The sequence below is a fragment of the Patella vulgata genome, chromosome 2 (assembly GCF_932274485.2).
Source record: "Patella vulgata chromosome 2, xgPatVulg1.2, whole genome shotgun sequence".
Lineage (NCBI taxonomy): Eukaryota > Metazoa > Mollusca > Gastropoda > Patellidae > Patella > Patella vulgata.
This window is the reverse complement of record NC_065880.2, coordinates 27169014-27190107: the sequence shown is the minus strand read 5'-3', so window position 1 is coordinate 27190107 and position 21094 is coordinate 27169014. Positions and strand designations below refer to the sequence as shown.

At 36.7% G+C, this 21094-nt stretch overlaps 1 protein-coding gene across 1 annotated transcript in view; it reads right to left on the bottom strand.

Moving 5' to 3' along the window:
- Positions 1 to 8260: 8260 nt before the first annotated feature.
- The window catches only part of LOC126811355 (adhesion G protein-coupled receptor B1), a 34904-nt gene continuing 22070 nt past the window's right edge, over positions 8261 to 21094 (bottom strand). The window contains exons 17-26 of the mRNA XM_050536902.2: positions 20774 to 20894; positions 19958 to 20058; positions 18503 to 18605; positions 17810 to 17960; positions 16683 to 16752; positions 15009 to 15075; positions 14001 to 14086; positions 13201 to 13327; positions 11156 to 11197; positions 8261 to 10440 (exon numbers count right to left, since the gene is read on the bottom strand). Of these exons, the coding sequence (XP_050392859.1) occupies positions 10123 to 10440; positions 11156 to 11197; positions 13201 to 13327; positions 14001 to 14086; positions 15009 to 15075; positions 16683 to 16752; positions 17810 to 17960; positions 18503 to 18605; positions 19958 to 20058; positions 20774 to 20894 (1186 nt within the window). The 3' untranslated portion in view covers positions 8261 to 10122. The remainder of the gene's footprint in view (positions 10441 to 11155; positions 11198 to 13200; positions 13328 to 14000; positions 14087 to 15008; positions 15076 to 16682; positions 16753 to 17809; positions 17961 to 18502; positions 18606 to 19957; positions 20059 to 20773; positions 20895 to 21094) is intronic.

The following is a 21094-nucleotide window of genomic DNA, read 5'->3' as shown; positions in this document are numbered from 1 at the left end:
CACTGCAGTCGGTCTCAGACTAAATGAATTAATGAGGTAAACAAACAATGCCAGAATAGAAGGGAATAATTTTGTGTGAATCTGTGCACCTAAATTGCAACGGTATAGTATAAGATAACCTAGTCAGCTTGTCATGTTTGAAAAAAAAATCCCTGTTATGGGTATGTTGGTCTAAGAAATTGAGAGAGCTTGTTACGAAGATTTTAATATTTCAAAATTTATTCTTGGTTGTCATACGAATAATATTAGTCGAACAGTTGGTTAGAAGTTATCGGAAGTATAGCTTGTTTCAGAAATACGTAAAAAAATCTTTAAATTATGAAATTTTAAGGCGATCTATTGCACTTATTTTTTACTTCTTGCATATTCAATCCCAGGAGGAATTGAAACGTATTTTACTCATGTTGTAAGTGTTTTCTGGCCATCAGAATTCTGCAAAATCTCCCCCCAAGCATTTCAAAGACCAAATAAGCGCCCCATTGAGATAAAGTGCTCTCAAAAATTAAAAGCGCATAGTTACATTTCGGCGCTCAATTCCATTATGTCATCATTCTTCAAGTCCTCTTTCTTATACTATCTCATCACTATCATATTCACAGTTACAATACCACCAGTGAGTGGATTGTGGGTCGACAGACTGTAGAATTGTTATTTCTACTCTCACAAAACAGGCGAAATTGACAGATATGCCTCTAGTTTATGTCCCATTTCTTATTCTCATGTTAACGAGAATTTGGTTCCATTTGCCATGACATTGACTAAATTTTCAGGCCCAGTCCCAAAAAATTAAAAGATCGGTTATAACATCATTCTTCCACTCTTCTGTTGTCTTATACTGTCTCAGCACTATCATATTCACGGTTATGGTGAACTGACCAGTTACATTAGTAGTACTATTGGTGTGTGGGTCGTGGGGCGTCAGACTGTACAAATGTTATGTCAATTCTTGCAAAACAGGCGGAATTACCAGGGGCAGATCTCGAGATTCTGTCCCATTGACTCACATTTCTGACCCTCTTGTCCCCAAGAATTTCTCCCAGCAATGACCTCAAATGCCAGGATATTGACTCAATTTTTCAAAATTTTCTCAGGTTGCTCAGCACAATCATCATATATGACATAAACTTTATGTCAACATAAATAAAACTGCTTTCCGGCGAGACAACGATCGGCGAACAACTATACAATACTATCTATGTTCTACCAGTATTTTGTTGACATTCATTGTAGGGTAGGATTGTGGATGGTGCCCTAGATTTGGAACCGCCCCACCCCATCCCCTATTCCCAGCTTCTAGATCCGCTACTGCACATGGTCCCTAGAAAACTCGTACTAAGGGTATATGCAAACAAACAAAATCGTTATGTACGCCCCTGTTATTAGGCCAGACAATGCCCCAAGCAACCCACTTCCAGCAACCCTGTGTAGTACCGTACAGATGATTCGGGAGTTCCACAAGGATCAGTCCTTGGACCTGTCTTTTCTGTAATGTATGCTAAGAATTTAGGACAACTATGCAGATGATACACAGCTGATCGCAAATTACTCCCTTTCAAAAACTGCTCCATCTCCTAACTGTACACATGACATTAAAGCATAGAACTAGAATACTAGTTCTAAGATTAAAGATAGTATAACAAGAAATATGTTGAAATTAAATTTAATTGAATTAAGTAAATCAGAATGTAATTTATGTGGTCCAAATACACATCTGAAAAATACAAGTTCAAATGATGTGGTTGTACAAGATGCAATATTTATACCATGAGACACTGTGAAGAAGTAAGTTAGATGTCCTCTTAGGGTCCAATTTGAGCATGGGCAGTCACATTAGTGAAATTTGTCGAAACTGATATCTTCGGTCCAGGAACATTGGCCATATAAGACACTTTATTAGCCAGGAAGCAGCTGCTACACTTTTATGTTCTTTGGTATTTTCAAGGATTGACTACTGTAACAGCTTGTTACTAGAAACATCTAATGCCAATATTAAAAAAAAAATAACTTGTACAAAATACCGCAGCTCGAATTCTTACCAGACCATCAAAATACTCTCATATTACTCCTGTTCTGAAATCATTCAATTGGCTGCCAATTCATGAAAAAATCATCTTCAAAAGTCTGTCTTTGACGAATCAGTGTGTGAATGGCTTAGCTCAAATATACTTATCTAGCCTTATGCAAATACAAGTTCCCTCGCGTAACCTCCGACCGAACATACCTTCATCAGTTGTGTTGCTCAAGGAGGAAATTAAAATCATTTGGGTACGGATCGTGCTCAGGGAATGCGCCTAAACTGCGGAACAATCTTCCAGAGATCATTAAATCATCTCACAACCCTTTATTGTTTTACATCAAGACTTAAAACTCATCTTGTTATCAGGATTAATTAAATTAATTTAATTGTATGCGCAGTGGATACGCCTCTGTACATGGAGTATGTGCGCTATATAAATGTACATATTATTATTTTTATTATTCGTCAGGCCGCCGAAGTTAGATTTGAACTCCAGCATCCAAGATGGCGGCTGAAATCAGTTGTTCATTCCCCCGTCTATTGTACAAATAAAATGCGGTTTAGTAGCCAGTTATCCGAATGAAACCACAATAGCATATTCCTGAAGAAATATTCCGAAAAATACCGCTCTGACCACTGATGGATTGACTTCTAATACTTACGTTTTTTGGGGGTCTATTCTTTCCTAAGTACAGTCTTTCGTTTAATCTGGGGTCTTCCCTAAAACTTTGGACAATGATTTAGGGGTTAAAAACGGTGAAAGTATTGTTTGTCTCCAAACAGTATTGTTTACATTGTAGCCATTTTGATAGCCTCGTTTGTCACGCAATTAGTTTTTCTGCAATATTCTGCTATGCACTGGTCAATTGGGCGCAATAAATTTCCTAAAATTGTGGCAGTGGGGTTAGGAGGGGTTACCCATCATACATAAAAAAAATGGTGAAAATCGGTCACCCACCATGTGCCGGTCCCTGCATGGTTCTCTCGCAAACGCATTCTTAATAGCCTACGGATAAGCGTAAGAAAAAAAAGGAGTTCAGATTTTAAAATCGCCCGCAAAGTAGGGCTATTCCCCTTAGGCCTAAGTATTTTGAATTCTTGAAAATAATTATGAATGGCTAAAAAGACATCAAAAAATGTATTTAAAAACATAAAAAATAATTTCACACCCCTCCAAGCTATTACCACAAGCAGCAGATGTACTGACTGTAAAATGTAGGACAATAGCAGTTTCCACTATATAGGAGACCCGGCGAGTAAGGGCTGGTCCACTTAACAAGGAATTCCGGCCAACTGCCAAGGTTCTTTAAAGGAGCCAAGTCTTTAACTCAATATCCCCCCAGTCTCCGCGTCTTCGACACTGCACACAGAGAGAGAGATAGATAGAGAGAGAGAGAGAGAGAGATGGGGTTTAACGCCCACTCGACACAACTAGTTCATTTCGGGACTAAGATATATGGTTCAATTTTATTTCAGTAATTCGCTTGCGCGTAGGGGTCTTTAGCAGTGGGAGGAAACCGGAGGACCCGGAGAAAACCCACGAGGTTGGACAGGCGACCCTACTCCTTGTCACGTAGAACCGGTAATCGAAATCACGCCAGTTTGCCCAATGACAGACCTTATGATAAAACGCGCACTCGCCAACCATTGTGCCATCCACCCCCATATTGAAAAATATTTCTAATTTACTGTTGGCATATTATGAAATTTCAATTCATAATTCTGTGGCAGCATGCAAGAACCTGATAACCCACATTTTCCCCAAAATTGAGATAATAGTGCCATTGAACGTAGATTGGTAGAATCCATCTTGACTGTAATCATGAAGACACTGTGAATATATTTGACATGATAACCAAGTCTATAATAGTTTTAACCTGATATAAAAAATAAGCATATTCCATGCAAGCACCTGATAAGCCTCATAAGGTCGGATTTGTGTGCCAACGTTTCCATGCAAGAACCTGATAACCCACAAGTCCCACCCAAGGTTCCTTTTGATATTCGCGCATATCGGATCGTAACTACATGGTTTATAGCCCCGGGCCCGTAACTAAGTTCAATCATTTCAGGACTAACAAATGGTTCAATTTTATTTCTATAATTCGCTTGCGCGTAGGGGTCTTTAGCAGTGGGAGGAAACCGGAGGACCAAGAGAAAACCCATAGGGTGACCCACCATAAATAAATATCTCCAAATATCTCGACAATAACGCCACAATATTTATATATATGCCAAGCCTCAAATCAGTTTCACACAATTATAGTCACTAAATAAACGATCATGTTGTACTTAATAAGCTATGACCATCAATCATCTATAAATAATAGACTGAAAACTGGTTCCAAGTTGCGTCCATAACATCGAGACACTTTTGAGTAAAAGATAGGTTACGTGCCCTTGTTTTGAAATTAGTCTCGCTTAACCAGTCTATCGACCATTGTACGTCTGATTGACAGGTCGGGATAATCAAGAATACTTTTTTACGAAACATAACAGAAAGCTAGAACAAGAATTAAATTGAATTAAAAAGTAAGCACTTTAGACAACTCAACAATTGTTTTAAGAAACTTGTAAAAGTAAAATGAAACTACTGCTAGTATCATGTTCCTGCTAAAGAAAGTGATTCAGAGATAGTATTTGTACTAAACCAAAAGATGCCGCTCTTAACGGTACAGTTAATGATAAAGCAATTTAAAAAATAAAACAAACGTAATTACTAAAGCTGCTGTAATAACCAAGAAGCTAAATTTTACTGCTATTCAAAATCGTCAACAATAGATTTTTTACGGCTGTAATAGTTGATATATTTGTAGAGAATTGCACGTGCCATGGCTATTTATAGACTCAAAGCGAGTGCGGGGTAGTCAGAAATCAGTTCGAGACACGCAACTGAAGCGTGCACATTTAGCCGTGTCGAGACCAACTTTCTGTAAAGTGCACGGGTCACTTGGACAGACGACCCTTCTCCTTGTCACGTACAACCACGGATTCGAACCCTGCCAGTTGACTCAATGACAGACCTTATGATACAGCACGCACGTGCTAACCATTCGGCCATCCAACCCCCCAAAATGGCTAATGAAACTTAAAATATATGTTTATATCAAAACGGTCTCGGTACCTGTCAATATTTGCATATATCGGGCCATGACTTCCTTGGTTATGACCCCCTTTATGAAAAATCACGTTTTTAGCTTGTGGACCCTTTAGAGGTCACAATTTTTACCCAATTTAAAAACGGTTTAAATATATCACGGTTACCATAATGATCATTGAGTTCGAATTTCGTAAAAACTACTTGACAAAATTGCTACTACTTGTACGCAAATAGTGTAAAAATACGTAATACCAAGTTTGTGGAATGTGGACCCTCTAGAAGTCAAATTTTTTATCCGATATTGATGAAACTTGACATATATGTTTATATCCAACAAAAAAATCTTGGTTCCTTTCGATATTTGTGCATATTGGACCGTAACTTCTTGGATTTTGGTCACTGTTTCTACAAAAAAATCACATTTGTTTTAGTTTGTTCTCTGTACATCTCTTGCAAAATATGGGCGTATCTTGCATGGTAACCGCTGGTTTAATTGTTGTAATTAATTAAAATTGGTATTTTCATTAAGTCGAAAACTGAATGGAATCGAGTTCATGTAGGACTGAAAAAAAATTGTAAATATCCCTACACACATGTGAATGATTGAAATAAAATTGTACCTAAAGTTTATCCCGAAATGACATATTTTGTGTCAAGTAGACATTATAATAACTCATTAAGACGCTTTGGTTTGTCAACACACTTCCATAACATATAATCAGGGGCGTACATAACGATTTTGTTTGGGGGGGGGGGGTTTAGCCAAAATGCGACCGACTGATGCCCATACCCCTAGTACGAGTGACGCAGTCAGGAACCGAGCACCACAGGTGCGATTTTTGTAGGGGCCATGTGAAGTAGCGGATCTAGATAGGGGTGGGGGGTCCAAATCTAGGGCGCCACCACAGCCACAATCCCACCCCACAATGAAATCAAAAAAATACTGGCTATAACATTAAGCGTCCCGGTAGAACATAGATGGTATTGTATAATTATATAGTTGTTTGCCGATCGTTGTCTCGCTGGAAAGCAGTTTTATTTAAGTTGACATAAAGTTTATGTCATATATGATTGTGCCTATAACACTGAGCAACCTGAGAAAATTTTGAAAAATTGGATCAATATTTTGGTATTTGAGGTCATTGCTGGGAAAAATTCTTGTGGACGAGAGGACCAGAAATGTGAGTAAATTAGACAAAATCTCGAGATCTGCCCCTGTCAATTCCGCCTGTTTTGCAAGAGTTGACAGAACTTTTGTATAGTCTGACGCCCCACGACCCACACACCAGTGCCAGTGGTACTACTAACATAACGAAGCAGTTCAGTATAACCTTGAATATGATAGTGCTGAGACAGTATAAGACAACAGAGGAGTGGAAGAATGAAGTTATAATGGAATCGAGCGCCGCAGGCGCAAAAAAGAATTGAGATGTGTAACAGAGCTTTTAATTTTGGGACTGGGCCTGACAATTTTAGTCAATGTCATGGCAAATGGATCCAAATTCTCGTTAACGAGAGGATAAGAAATGGGACAGAATCTTGAGGCCTATCTGTCAATGTCGCCAGTTTTTTGAGAGTAGAACTAACAATTCTACAGTCATTTGACTCACTAGTGGTACTACTTACTTGGCGATTCACTGTAACTGTGAATATGATAGTGATGATATAGTATAAGACAGAGAAGGAGTTGAAGAATGATGGCATAATGGAATTGAGCGCCGATATGTTACTGAGCTTTTAATTTTTGAGGACTGGACCTGAGGGCACTTTACCTCAATGGGGCGCTTACTTGGTCTCTGAAATGCCCTGGACTTTGGGTCAGAAAACACCACATTAATTCATTTAGTCTGAGACCGACTGCGGTGAGCACTTTTTTTTGAGACCGACTTTTTTTTTTTGCCATGGAGTGAAACATGATAAGTCGACAAGGTTATTTTATACTAAAGTTTTGCGTGAGAGTGACGTGTGCGGTGAGCATTTATTTTGATACACCGACTGCTCATATCTTACGACCGACTGCACTGATTTTGCGACCAACTAGTACTTGGGATCTATTCTGGCATTATTTGTTTACCTCATTAATTCATTAAGACGGCGATGCATCATTTTGAGACCGACTGCAGTGACTGCACTTATTTTGAGACCGACTTTTTTTTCTCCTTGGCGGAAATTTTGTTCTTAGACCCACATACTCACAACAGAATAAGAGTGAAACACATTAAGTTGACAAGGTTATTTTATACTAAAGTTTTGCGTGATTAGCATGACGTGTGCAGTGAGCACTTATTTTGATACCGACTGCTCTTATTTAGCGACCGACTGCACTGATTTTGCGACCGACTATTTTACGCCCCTGCATATAATGCATTTTTCTTATTTTTATGTCATGAGATAGCGGTCTATCCAGGTTGTCCATGGCGTCCTAACCCGTTTTGCTGAAGTTTAAGTCATTTGCTTGATATTCAAGGGGGGATTTAAGCGTGGGAAGGGGGGATTTAAGCGTGGGAAGGGGGGGGGGGTGCGATCCAGTGGGCGCACTTTAGAACCGGATTCTTGTCTCAGGTCACTGGAAATGGCATTTTTGGGCTTCTACTTTTCGAAATCGTCAGGAGTAGGCCACCTGGACCCCCATTTGAGCGCTTCGTCACTCGAGCCCCCCCCCCCCCCAAAAAAAACCCATGGTCACTGAGTTCGCCCTTGTTATTCCTAGCATATGTGGGGTTTTGTTTTATTTACTTTTGTATGTGTTGTTTCAGTTGATTTATGACGTATTTTATAAGATTAAAGCCAACAAACCTTCTATTGGATTTCATCAATGTAGCTTATCAGGTTTTTGCATGGAAAATTAAAAAAATATTATCTCAGAAATTCATATTTGCCCAAAATTTTCCGTAAGGTTTGCAGTTACAAGACTGATTATCATCCAGAATTTTTATACTATGCCTATGTACACATCAAAATCGCAAAACATCAAATAGAGATCACAGATTTGAAACTATAGACCACAGACTTTAGTTGCATTTTTCTCAAATTGAATGTCATGTGGCTTATCAGGTTCTTGCATGGTGCCACAGAATTTTGTTTTTACTGGTCGTTAGAAATATCGTCTTTTAGTCAAATAAATATTCTCACAGTAACACCTCTTTGTCTTAAGAAAACAACATTGAATTTTTATTTTTCCGAACAACACTGTTTATAATATGATTAGAATAATTAACAAAGGCAAATATTTAGATTAGATACAATATCAAAATAATTAACAAGCAAATTATTTATATGTAGATAATAAGGAACAAAATATGAATAAAACCATGCATATACACTACAAATGATAATTATACCATTGTCCGCTGTCTATTTACATACACTCGTACCCCAATATTCCCAATAAAAGTATGCAATTTGGTATATATATATATATATATATATATATGGAAGTGGGGACATCCATTCTTATTAGTAAAATACCGAATTCCCCAAGAAAATAAAAAAAAACATGCGGGGTGCGCACAAGACAAAAATGTAAGGATATCCCTGAAAGGCAGTCTGTCTCCTTGAATGGTGTAATCATCGCATCTAATGGGTTGATCTAATGGCTAACGGTTGTGAGAATATTAAGAGAATTAAACGCCCTGTAGATTTAACGGACAAAGGATAATCCAGGAATTTAGATATTTATGATAAATGGGCAAAGGATAATCCAGGAATTAACTTAGGATTAGCGGTTAACGACAAGTACAATGAAATCAGATGATAAACAAGACTGATAAAAGTAAAGAGATTGAGAGGGATTTAAATCAAATTTTACTAGTAAATTATTTGTTTAACTGTATTAAATACTGGTTTAAGTTGTTATATATGTCAAATGATAGATTTTCATAAGCTTGTTATAATATACTTGTAAAATTGCATAATAATGGCAGAGTCACGTGGGCTAGTTATCCCCAAAATTCTCATTTATATAAAGCGGCCATTTTGGACTCCGGAAGCACCCGAACCTCGATAAACTACTAGAAGGTTTTATTTGTACCGTGCGGTAAGGACGGCCAGCCCTCGATAAACTTCTAGAATGTTTTATTACTCAACAAATACCTTCTCGAAGTATGTAATAAAATCTAATCGGGTGGCTGGACTATCGAAGATGAAATTCATTTCATTGTATCTTGTCAAATTCTCATTTATATAAAGCGGCCATTTTGGACTCCGGAAGCACCCGAACCTCGATAAACTACTAGAAGGTTTTATTTGTACCGTGCGGTAAGGACGGCCAGCCCTCGATAAACTACTAGAATGTTTTATTACTCAACAAATACCTTCTCGAAGTATGTAATAAAATATAATCGGGTGGCTGGACTATCGAAGATGAAATTCATTTCATTGTATCTTGTCAAATGTATAAAGACCTTAGATCACAACTTATGCCAAAGATCGACTCATCCTATTGTAATAACATTGACTTTTGTATATAAAAGCTATGTCGGATATAAACATTGTAAATAATGTAGCAGAATATGTATTTAAGGCTAACAGTATAACAACTAGTTATCTGTTGTAATATAATTATGTTTTATATAGTTGATATATTTTATTATACTGCACTACTATGTACTATAGGCCAGAGGCCTTAAATACTGATTAAAGATTTGATTGATTGATTGACAAATCAAATTTTTGATAGATAAAAAAGTTTGAATATGGTTTAGTCCAAATATATCATCAGATCGCCCAGTTTTTCAACAAACGGATTATAGATACCATGAGTACATTGATATGAAAATTACTAGAACATAAAAGGCGTCTTTTAATTAATAAATGACCCATGAGTCGGAAATGCAAATACCGATAAGCAACTAATATATTTACATATAATCCACCGGAAATAGCCCGATCTGGTCGAACAGGTTGGCTATTTACTCTGCTGATCACTGTAGATTGGTAGATGTAGCTAATCAATTTAATTAGCTACAACTGTTTTCATTCCGGCTAGATATCTGGGAGCAACTGATTATTTTCTAATTTTGCTACCGCCCTTATTCCCCGATGATTGGTCGCTCGTTTTTGGATTGATGGCGGTCTCCGTGATATGAAGATTTGATGAAGAAAGATGCTCCGAATCCATCGTATTTAAACATTTTGTATGAACGTCAGAGGTAACATCTGCAGCTGTTTCCATCATTGTAGGAAGACCCGTTTCTACACTGACACTAGTATTGGCGAACGATTTCAAGGTTATATTATCGTTAGCAGCACTACACTTACGCTCAGACATATCCGTGTGTTTAATTCTATAAGGTCGAATAACACTGGCCAAGCCGTCCCTCACCTGAAGTTACAAAAGTACAACATAAATTAAAGATATATTATGCTATAATAGTCCAAACAAAGATAATGAAAAATGAATACATTGAAAATTTCAGTCAAATTACTTGATTTGAGCGAAATTGTAAATGTTTTAATAAAATAGTCATAACTGTGAAGTACCATTGTCATGATAATAAACGAAGTCTCGATTCTCAGTCCTTTTCTATGCCATATGAGCGTTTAACGCAGATATGGTGGGCATCGTGGATTGGACTCAATATCTAAGCCACCGGATGGTGTAGAGAATTGATTATGGGTTAACCATGTGAATAAATGTCTAAAAAATAATTTATATAACATAAATAGGAAGATTAAAATCTCGCATAATGCCCCTTTAAAATCATGTCAGATGTAAGTGTGGTCCATTCTAATATGTCGTATCATCGAACTTGAAAGATAACAGAAGAGAAGAAACTATATGATTTTAACTAATCTTCAATAAGAAAACACTGGTTGCCAGTGAGGAGAGTTGTGCTAGGCAAGAAAAGACATTTATATAGAACCTCTAAAAATATCAGACCACCGTTCTAGAATGCCCTTTCTGGTAACAATGTAATACTGTACATAGATGACATTGACAACCTCAGAAATAGAAATTAATTTGATCGATTTATTCAATATAGGTTTTAATATGACCAATTATGTGAGATATCGACCAAGTCGAGATATCGACTTACCTTTCTATTGAACACGCAGTGAAACATGAAGATAAAAAATCCCTACAAAAAATATATATTATTTTATTACCGTTTGTGCAACATTTTATTAATTTAGACAGTGATCATAGCAATATATCCTTACGAAATGAACAAATACGCCACGCAGGGAAATTTTGTCAAGACAGCTACGGCCAGTTCTTCTTTGGAACTCCAACTGTCAAAGGTTCTTTTACGTGCCATCAACGTGTACATGCGACCTCAGTTTATGTCCCATCCGAACGACTACACACGTATGCCCTCGGGACTGCCCCACTAACAAGGGGAAACACGCAGGAAAATCCCGAGAAACTCTACCGTCAAATACCGGGATCAAAACCAGAACTACCTGGTTTGTAAGCCAGTGCCTTACTTATAATACCACAGTGGCTTCTACTGTAACGTTATGCAAACCCATACTAAGATTCCATCTTTTGAGTTCCTTCATGGGCGCCACACATGGGGGGGGGGGGGGGGTCCGACCCCCCAATTGTTTTTCGGGGGGGGGGGGCTGAATATACTTTGACCCCCCAAAAATTTACACTTTAGGCCCTAACTCCTATTTATTAACAACAATAATAGGATTAGTTAAGATTCTATCTGTATAAAACAATGTACAATTTAAAACACAAACACTTATGTTTACTTTTTTAAATCAATTTATAATACACAAAATGTACAAAATACTTTAAATATCTATACAACTTTCTTGTAAATGTCAATGTGTATATGTATATAGTATTGCAGTTAACAAGGTGATTGTCAAACTAAAGTTATGTGAACAAGTTTTGTTTCATTTGGATCCTCCCCATAAAAATTCCCCTACTAAACTCTCTTTGTCGTGTTGTTCATTACTCAAGCGTAACATTCAATATGTAAAAGTCATGAAATAAATATGAATACGGCACCCCCTGACTTAAACATGATAATCTTTGTATTGGTGTGATGTTTTAGTTTAACCCCGTAAAATATGCCAAAACAGTGTTTACAGAAGACTGAAAATTTAAAAAAATTTATGGGGGTGCCAATCGCGCTACATCGGCTGCGCACAGATTTTCATTATTTTATATAATTTCATTTGCGGACCCCTCCCCCAATATATATTTCACGGCTACGCCTCTGGATGAGTAACTTCTCAATTGGTGGTTCATAAGATTATAAGGCAATTGAGAACATGTCCAGTAGCAGATTATTCGTTAGGTTATCTCAACTGGTGCGCTAGTCAAATAAGACGTTATTCATAAAAATATCCAATATGTGACGCAATGGAAGTGGACCACCCATTTGACTGGAAGTGTTGGCGATACATAATGCAGCTGAAATGTGATTTTTACAACCCACAGAGGTCATAAGAACTTAGGCAGAATATATGAAAATCACAAGCCAGTAACATATGTGCCCATGTCTAGCAACAACACACAACGTGCCACGTCGCTAATTAAAACGGGCTGCGTGTGGTGTCGTTGTTCAATGCTGCTTCCAGTTGACGGAGATTCTGCAGCTGGTGACCCTGGACCAGAGACGTCCGATATTGTCCTAAAGCTGTTCGATTTGTGAGAGAATAAGGGAGAGAGACCTGACCATTAAAGTACAGTTTTTGTTCAAGAAGTCCGCTGAGACATGCTGTATGCACTCGAGCAACCAACAATTTCGGCGACGAACATTGTCAATTCTAATACACCCATTAGCGGCAGTGCGACAAGCTGGACTCGAGCAACCTTGCAGATTATGCCAGGTAATGTACCAATCACACTGTAGTGTCGTCACGCGTTGCGACCCAGGCCATGTCCGATTCCTAGTGGACTTTGTCTGCTGGAAACGATCGGCCAGCCACAGGAAGGTAGTGCGATGGCAACCAGATCTTGTTTATTGTATTGTATTGCAATTCAATATATTGTATTGCAATTCAATACATTGTATTGCAATATAGTGTTATGTAATGTAACGTTACATAATGTAAAGTAATGTTATGTAACGCTATATATTCTATTGTATCGTGTTAAATATAGTAAAATGTATTATTTTACCTGTAGTGTGTTGAATATAGTAAATATATATTCAAATACAATCCCCTTTCCATTTACAGCAAATATACCAAAAGCCCATGATATACCCATCACTGGTAATAACACACAGATACTTCTTACAGCTACTCTACAATATGGATGTAGGTGAAGATATCAGACATATGACAGAATACTATTCTAGTATCTTCAGTTTTATAGCGGGGGTCATGGTGGCTAAGTGGGTAAGACGCTGGCTCGCTAGCCTGGAGGTCGGGTATTCGATCTCTGCATTGGCCGAGAAAGTTCATCCAGATTTTTCGGCGTACCCCTCCCCCCCCCCCCACGTCAGTGATGCAGGACGGAGGGTCTGGCAAGGACATCTGTCTAGTCGTTCGGATGGGACGAAAAACCGAGGTCAAGCGCACATATTGGCGTGCACGTAAAATATCCGGGCGAAATTTTCCTCATAGCACACTGTATGGCTTATGCCCATCGTCTTTAGCCCAGTTCGAGGCAGAACAGTGGGACGTTAAACCCCATTTCATTTCATTTTTAAAGCCAGTAATATGCGATCGCCTAAACCCTCGCAACACCTACCCTTGGCCCGCATTATATTCTGGTATCTTTATTTTTAAAGCAGTAACATGCGCCTCCCCCATCCACAATTATAGGGCTTTTAACTTTCTAGTGTCTTTATCATTAAAGTCATGGTAATATGCGCCTCCCGAACACTCAATTATTATGCGAATGCTCGTTAATTTTATCATTTTAACCAGCAAATATTTAATTTCGGTAAAAGGATATATCGTTATTATATTTACATGGCTTTCTCTTTTATATCTTTTTTCATCATAAATTTGGTTGTCATCAGAACGTGGATTACTTTCACTACTATTACAGCGTTGATCTGAAGAAACAAATAAAGGAAACATATAAAAACAGAAATGTAGTAAAACTAGTATTGCCACATGGACAGTAGGGAATCTTCGATTGTGCATACGGAATGTTCCTAGTTAGAAGGAATTTTGTCCTGTCACTGTCAGTCCTGATGCAACGTGTGTAGAATTTGTCCTGTCACTGTCAGTCCTGATGTAACGTGGGTAGAATTGTAACTCAACCAAACACGGCGAGTATATTCAACCCCCTTGATTGGTTGAGATATTTTGTTTATCTTCAATCGGCACATGCTCTTTTCTCAAAATCCCCCTATTCACGCGATTGTCACTGATTGGGGATTTTGAAAAAATCAATTCCGGAAAGTAATTGAATATAACACAAGAGTGGACTGAGCGCAGGCCAAGATATACATGTATTGCTAAAGTCGAACGCCGACGATGGAACATTCATGTCGACGAACAAAAATACCAAACAAATATTTTTGTTTTTCTTGTTCGAAGACGACGGACATGGTACCGCAGACGATAGAACATTTACGTCGACGAACAAAAGCACCGAACTAATAGTTTTCGTTCTCTTTTCCGCAGACGACGAACATTGTAACGCAGACGAACGAATGCTCAGTTCGAACAATACACTATACTGCCCAATGCGTCATTGCTACTGCCACATAAAATAACGGGATTTAAAAATGGTATACATGTCACATGACATTTGAATGGCATTTAATGTGTAAGTGATCGCTGATTGGTGCTGCGTGGAAAAAAACAATTTGTAACTAATTCATTTCGCAATTTTGGCATGTACATATTACTATGACCCGTTATAGTTGAAAAGGTTACAAAATTAGATCTTTTAAACTGATTCAGAAGGACCTTCACAGTTGACAATATGAGAAGAAAATGGTAGGCCTATTAGAATCATGTACTTACCATAATAACAATTAATCCTGGAACAATGAACGCCCAGATTAGACCACCCTTTATTGACAACCAACAACTAAATTTAAATGAAAATAACTCTAAAATACAATTACTAAAGGAAACTTCCAGACAAAGTAACATACGCTCACTAGAAGCTCTGTTTTGTAATAATAATGTTTCTGTTTTTTAATTAGGCAACTTCCTTGTTTTTGGGATTGGGTGTGTGTTATGAACATTTGAATCGGGGTACCTTTTCGCAAGTTTTTAAACTGTTATAGTATTAAATGACTCGATTTTTGTGATCTGATTTTATTCCATCTAGTCAGTCTATATTCTTAAAATTATGGGTTTGTAAGAGAATGTTATATAGATTAAGAATTTACCATCAAATATTACAGAACAATATTTCGATACAGTGTAGAAATTTTACTACACTATATTAAAAGTTGTTACTTATCATATACTGTATAAATGGGTATTGTTTGAACAAACATTATTAAAAGCCACATTTTTGTCGGTTTCTTGTAAAATTAGCTTGGAAAACGTACAAAAAGACTCTGCAATTAAACGGCGGAAAAAGAAGTTGGCAGAAGATAATCCACGAATTTACTTAGGCTTCAATATGTATGGCAAATGGACAATACGTAACGACAAATACATTCGGAAAATTGACCCTCTCTCAATCAAGTTTCATGACAAACATGGTTTCTAAAAATAGATTTTTTTTATATCTTGGTGTGTTTCCTGGCGAATACAATGTTTTGAGAATGATTTGAAGTAAATTTCTGTTATATAAATTAGTTTAATATCTTTTTAGTCCAAATACATCATCAAATCACTCATTTTGTACGAGGGAAGGCATCTTTAAATTATGATTTTCTTTCATTTTTTGCCGAGTGAATGGATTAATTGTAATACTTCTAATTGTCTCATCATCAGGAAACAAAACCTTTATGCATCAATATCAGATAAGTGTGTGTGTAGTAAAATTTCTACACTGTATCAAAATATTGATGTTTTCGCACAAGTATTAATTTTTGGCACTTAGGGTAGTGAATTCTTAATCTATATAATATTGTCTTACAAACCCCATAATATCAAGAATATTATCTAACTAGAAGATATAAAACATTACACCAAAATCGAGTCAGAGAATAGTAGGTTCAAAACTTGCGAAAAGGTACCCCTATTCAAAAGGCCATATCTCCATTTTTACATAAATTTGTATGTACTATAACATATATTTTTTTCATAATATTCTGAGGGGGTCACTTTACAAGCACTGGTCCACTTGACATTAGATAGTTTTGGAGATTAGCTGTATGTACGGTAAATAATGATTAAGATCCAACCTCCGATTCTTATATCAGCAAAGAACATTAACTTTTGAAATTTTGTAAATATTTGTCAAAAAGTACATGAAAATTCCGACGTACTGACAGACCGACAATTAATCACGTGATCGTTGTTTGTAAACTCCCACCTAATGCGTCGGCAACAAATGAGTGCAAAGGGAAATAATTAAGGAGAGAGAACTCTTCACGTCTAAGTACAGACCAAACTGCTGTTCGGCCTATACTTTCTTTCTGCATTATATATTTATGTTTATTATTCCAATCACCATTTTTTTTCAACCCACGTTAACCAATATTGATTATTCTAAACAAAAGTAAACCAACTTACAAATGCTCGTTTCCATAGCCCTTAAACCGTGTCACAGCCGTTGATATAATCACTATTATTAACGGTATTCCTAATTTAATATCACAAAAAAACATAAACATTTATTACAAAATAAACCCAACCCTTTGACCATTAAAACTAGCGTATTTGCGGCCATGCTTAGCCGCCATATCGAAATGATCTATTAAGAAAATATATTCTAATCCTAAAAAGGAAATATACACCTTTCTAAGTTACCCTTAATAACTAAGCCATATGTTATCCATAATATCTTAGAACTCTGGTCTGTTATCCTTAATAACTTAGCCCTCTTTTATCCTTAATAACATAGCTCTCTGTTATCATTAATAACATATCCCCATGAGCTTTAGACCATAAGGTCTGTGATTGAGTCAGGTGGCATGGTTTCTACCCCAAGTTTGTAGGTATGAAAAGAGTAGGATCGCTTGTCCAACCACGTGGGTTTCCTCCCACTGCTAAAGACTTATACACAAAAAACACATACTTATGGAAAAACAGCTACTTATTTATTTGGGCGACGTTTCGTGCTGTGCGTGAAAATGAATTTTTAAAATAAAATTGAACTAGCCTATATTATAATGTTAGTCCGGAAATGACATAGTTTGTGTTAAGTGAAAGTAAAACCATTGTTCTCCCCCTTTTTCTCATTGCAGCATGTGTCACATAGAAATAGTGTCCTGTAAAATTAGTCCTCTATGATCTTTAATAACCAAGCAATCTATTAACTTAGCCTGCTATTATATTTAATAATTTAGCAGTCAATTTTCTTACGATTATCTCTAATAACTTATCCTGCTATGATCATCTTTACTAACTTAGCTCTCAACTTTATTAACTCCGCCTGCTATTATCTTTAATAACTTATCCGCTATTTTGATTAACTTTACCTGCTATACTATCTTTCATGAGGCAGTCCTCATCTTTAATAGCCTAGTAAGTTATTCTCTTTAATAACTTAGCCTGTTATGCCCTTTAATAACTTAGTGAGCTATGCTCTTTAATAACATAGCCCGGTTATTGTTTTAATAATCTAGCCCTCTATTTCCTTGCCTTCTCTTTAAGTACTAATTTTGTATTTTTATATAACATAGATAAATAGTTCTCACCCCAGGCTAAGATCAAAAAGATGGCATCTCTACCGGAATGATGAAATACAACATGAGTGGCAAATAAAATCTGTATACCCTCGAATAACATCCAAAAGAAAACAGCCAGATAAAAATAGTGTAATCCAACAGATATTGCCGTGCACAAATCCTACAAAATACACCATAATCCTAAGAATAAAATGAGGTTTAATGTCCTTCTTTTTGCACCGACTGGCTAATGAAGACGGCAATACGCCACGCAGTGTGTTATGAGGGAAATTTTACCCGTACAACAATTGAATTTCAACTGTTCAGGGTTATTTTACGTGCATGGGATCTTAGTTATTCATACCATCGGAACGACTAGAAAATGTTCCTGGCCAGGCCCTCTGTACTATAGCACTGACAAGTGAAAACAGGAAACCACAGCGGAAAATACCCGATAACTTTCTTGGCCAACGAACACCAGGATCAAACCAAGGATCTCAAGGTTAGAAAGCCAGTGTTTTACTCACCGTGACTTGCTGTACAGTGCGTACCGCAGTGGAATTTCGCTCAGTTGTTATATCCTCGGTTGGTATTTGTGACAGGTTGCAATATGAACTTTTAATTCTGTTTAAATTTCAATCTCTTTAAAAATGTATTGTGTAAGAAATAATTTCTAAAACTAAAAGTACTACCATGATTACACATAGAATAACCGATAGTTACCTTATTTGATGTCTTATCTACGCCCACAACAAACAGTAGGAGGGCTATGAACAAGGCTACACAAAGATTAACCAGTACCACCGACCGCGTACACTTGATAAATCTGAAATATCAGGCAATTTGACAAAATTTATAATCTACAAATATTATTGATATATATATACATAGAAAGGTATAGGTAAATGCATGCCAAAAGGCTGTGTCACACTGCTGGATTAATCGTGAGGGTCTATATCTATATGACAAATCATTTCATGTGAAGGGTAAAATTTGTCCTACACGTTAGCAATATTTTGGCGTACCTACAAATTCAAAAGTATTGAAAAAGTCCAATTGATGTTGGATATATCCTAAGAAATGGCCAATCACATTCAAGCGCGAACTCCGTCTTCTTATTTTTCCATCATTTTTCCATCATTAATCTTATTTTAAAGTTCCTCCATATTTACATTTCTATTGTGTAACATGACTCACACCCATTGGATTTTACTTGTCCCTTTTAGAATTTTATTGAGATTGTCTTAAAGGATCAATCAACTGGCCTTACAGGATACAACTGATGGTTATCACCCTAGTAATTCACTGTAACTGTAAAAGCTAGGGTGTGATTGATTCTTTACATTAAATATCAGAGTTAAATTAAATAAGGAATGGTATTCTCATTCGGTCACTTCAATCCATAGCAATTTCTAATTTCATTTGCGCGTGCTTTCGGGAAAACCTTGCTCAGAATCGAAATTAAAAACACGAATTAGAATTCAATATTGATCAGTTTCAATCAATACTGGTGTTGTTATCTTGCCGTGAAACTAACGGATTCTACTATCCAATATTCAAGACACGATTAACATTTTATAATAGGTACACGAATCGTGTACCCCATGGTTTCGGGTGCCATTTTGTACTGAACAAATAAAACATATCCTACAATGCAATGTGGAAGTAATTTAAATAGTAAGGGCTGATTCACAAATGACAAAATAATAATTTTAAAAAACGATCGTGTAGAATGCAATATGCAGGCGTAAACAATTGCCGTTCAATTTGAACTGTTAACGTATTTCAACGAACATAACTGATTAGAAATTACATTATATACATTCATATTACATTAATATGTGCTTTTAGAACCATTTTTGTATATTTTAAGGTTCCAAAAAATAGAGTCATGCGCCATTTAACTGTATCTACTTGCTACACATCTTCTCTCGCTTCAACATGGACTGTTAGGTATAAACAAATTATTGTGCAGTCTAAAAAAACAACAGCCAGTGAAAATGACATATTTAAAACGGTTGGGTAGAATGAGGCTATACCACTTGCCCATCCGTCTTTACCAGACAAAGTCATGCGCTCACTTATAACCAACTACCCCCACCGACCACTTTCGGGCTTCCCATTGGCAAACGGTATGAGGTTAAAGCGACGACGAGTATTATAGCATATTTACCCTACCTCCAAACAGCGATGAAGATAACGAGGGCCAAAAATAAACAGAACAAGGAGATGGAACATCCAATTAAAGTTATTGTAGTAAGCACTTGATGATGATAAGTCTGAAAAAATAAATTGTTAAATGGGAAGTCTAGCCATTATTCATTACCTAATAACTAATATTATAATATGTTCAAAAATGGCAACCTGAAATACCTATCATTTCCATTGTAAGTAGCATATTAAGACGCCGACTGTGACGTCATCGGAGTAACTGACAGCCACTGTTTATAAACACGGTCAACCTATGACGCAGTCACGCTTACAAAGGTGGTTAACCATACACAATACCAGAATTTCAAAAGGGGAAATAACTCCTCAACCACCGGTAGCCTAGAAACTACTACTTTTCTGATTTCTTTAAAAGGTAAATGAAGTACAACATTGAAATTAAATCAAACGTGACTCACAACTAATGTTAATAAAAAAAAAAGAAAACATGTAGGCCTCCTGACACTTTCACCGCCTAGTTACGAATATATTTGGATTCCTGAAAACGGTTTTAAGTAATTTATGACTGATTTTCTACTGTTTTATGTATTTCAGAAATGCGATTTCATAAAAGATGATGTTTGAAAATGGTGTGATAGTCATGTGTGCAGAATTCCTTAAAGATATTTGCCAAGAAAGATTTGAGTTGAGGAAGTTCATTGAGCACAAAAATGATATAAAAGAACACTGTTATATTTATAGCAGTAATTCGCCTTGATAATTCAGAGGGGGTTTATTGTCCATTCGATCACACTTTTCGACCAATCAGAATTTATTTATATTTACCGCATCTTCGCTGATTCCAACTGGTTTCATTAAAATGGCGAAGTTAGTGAGGTGATCACAGGAACAAATGGTTGAATTCTGGTTGGTTTGTTTTACTTGACATCCCTCGTTGTCCCATACACTATAAATATCCATGTATAAGGTTACAACAAAATTAGCTATTATTACTTTCTAGTGAAAAAGTGTTTAATGGCCAACAGGAACTGGTTGATACTCCCTATTTCAGACACACTTTCTTCAAACAGATTAGTAGTCCTACTAATCACAGAGTCCACAGTATTGCTAGGAGAGACATGCTATAGTTATGCAAATCATGTGCTT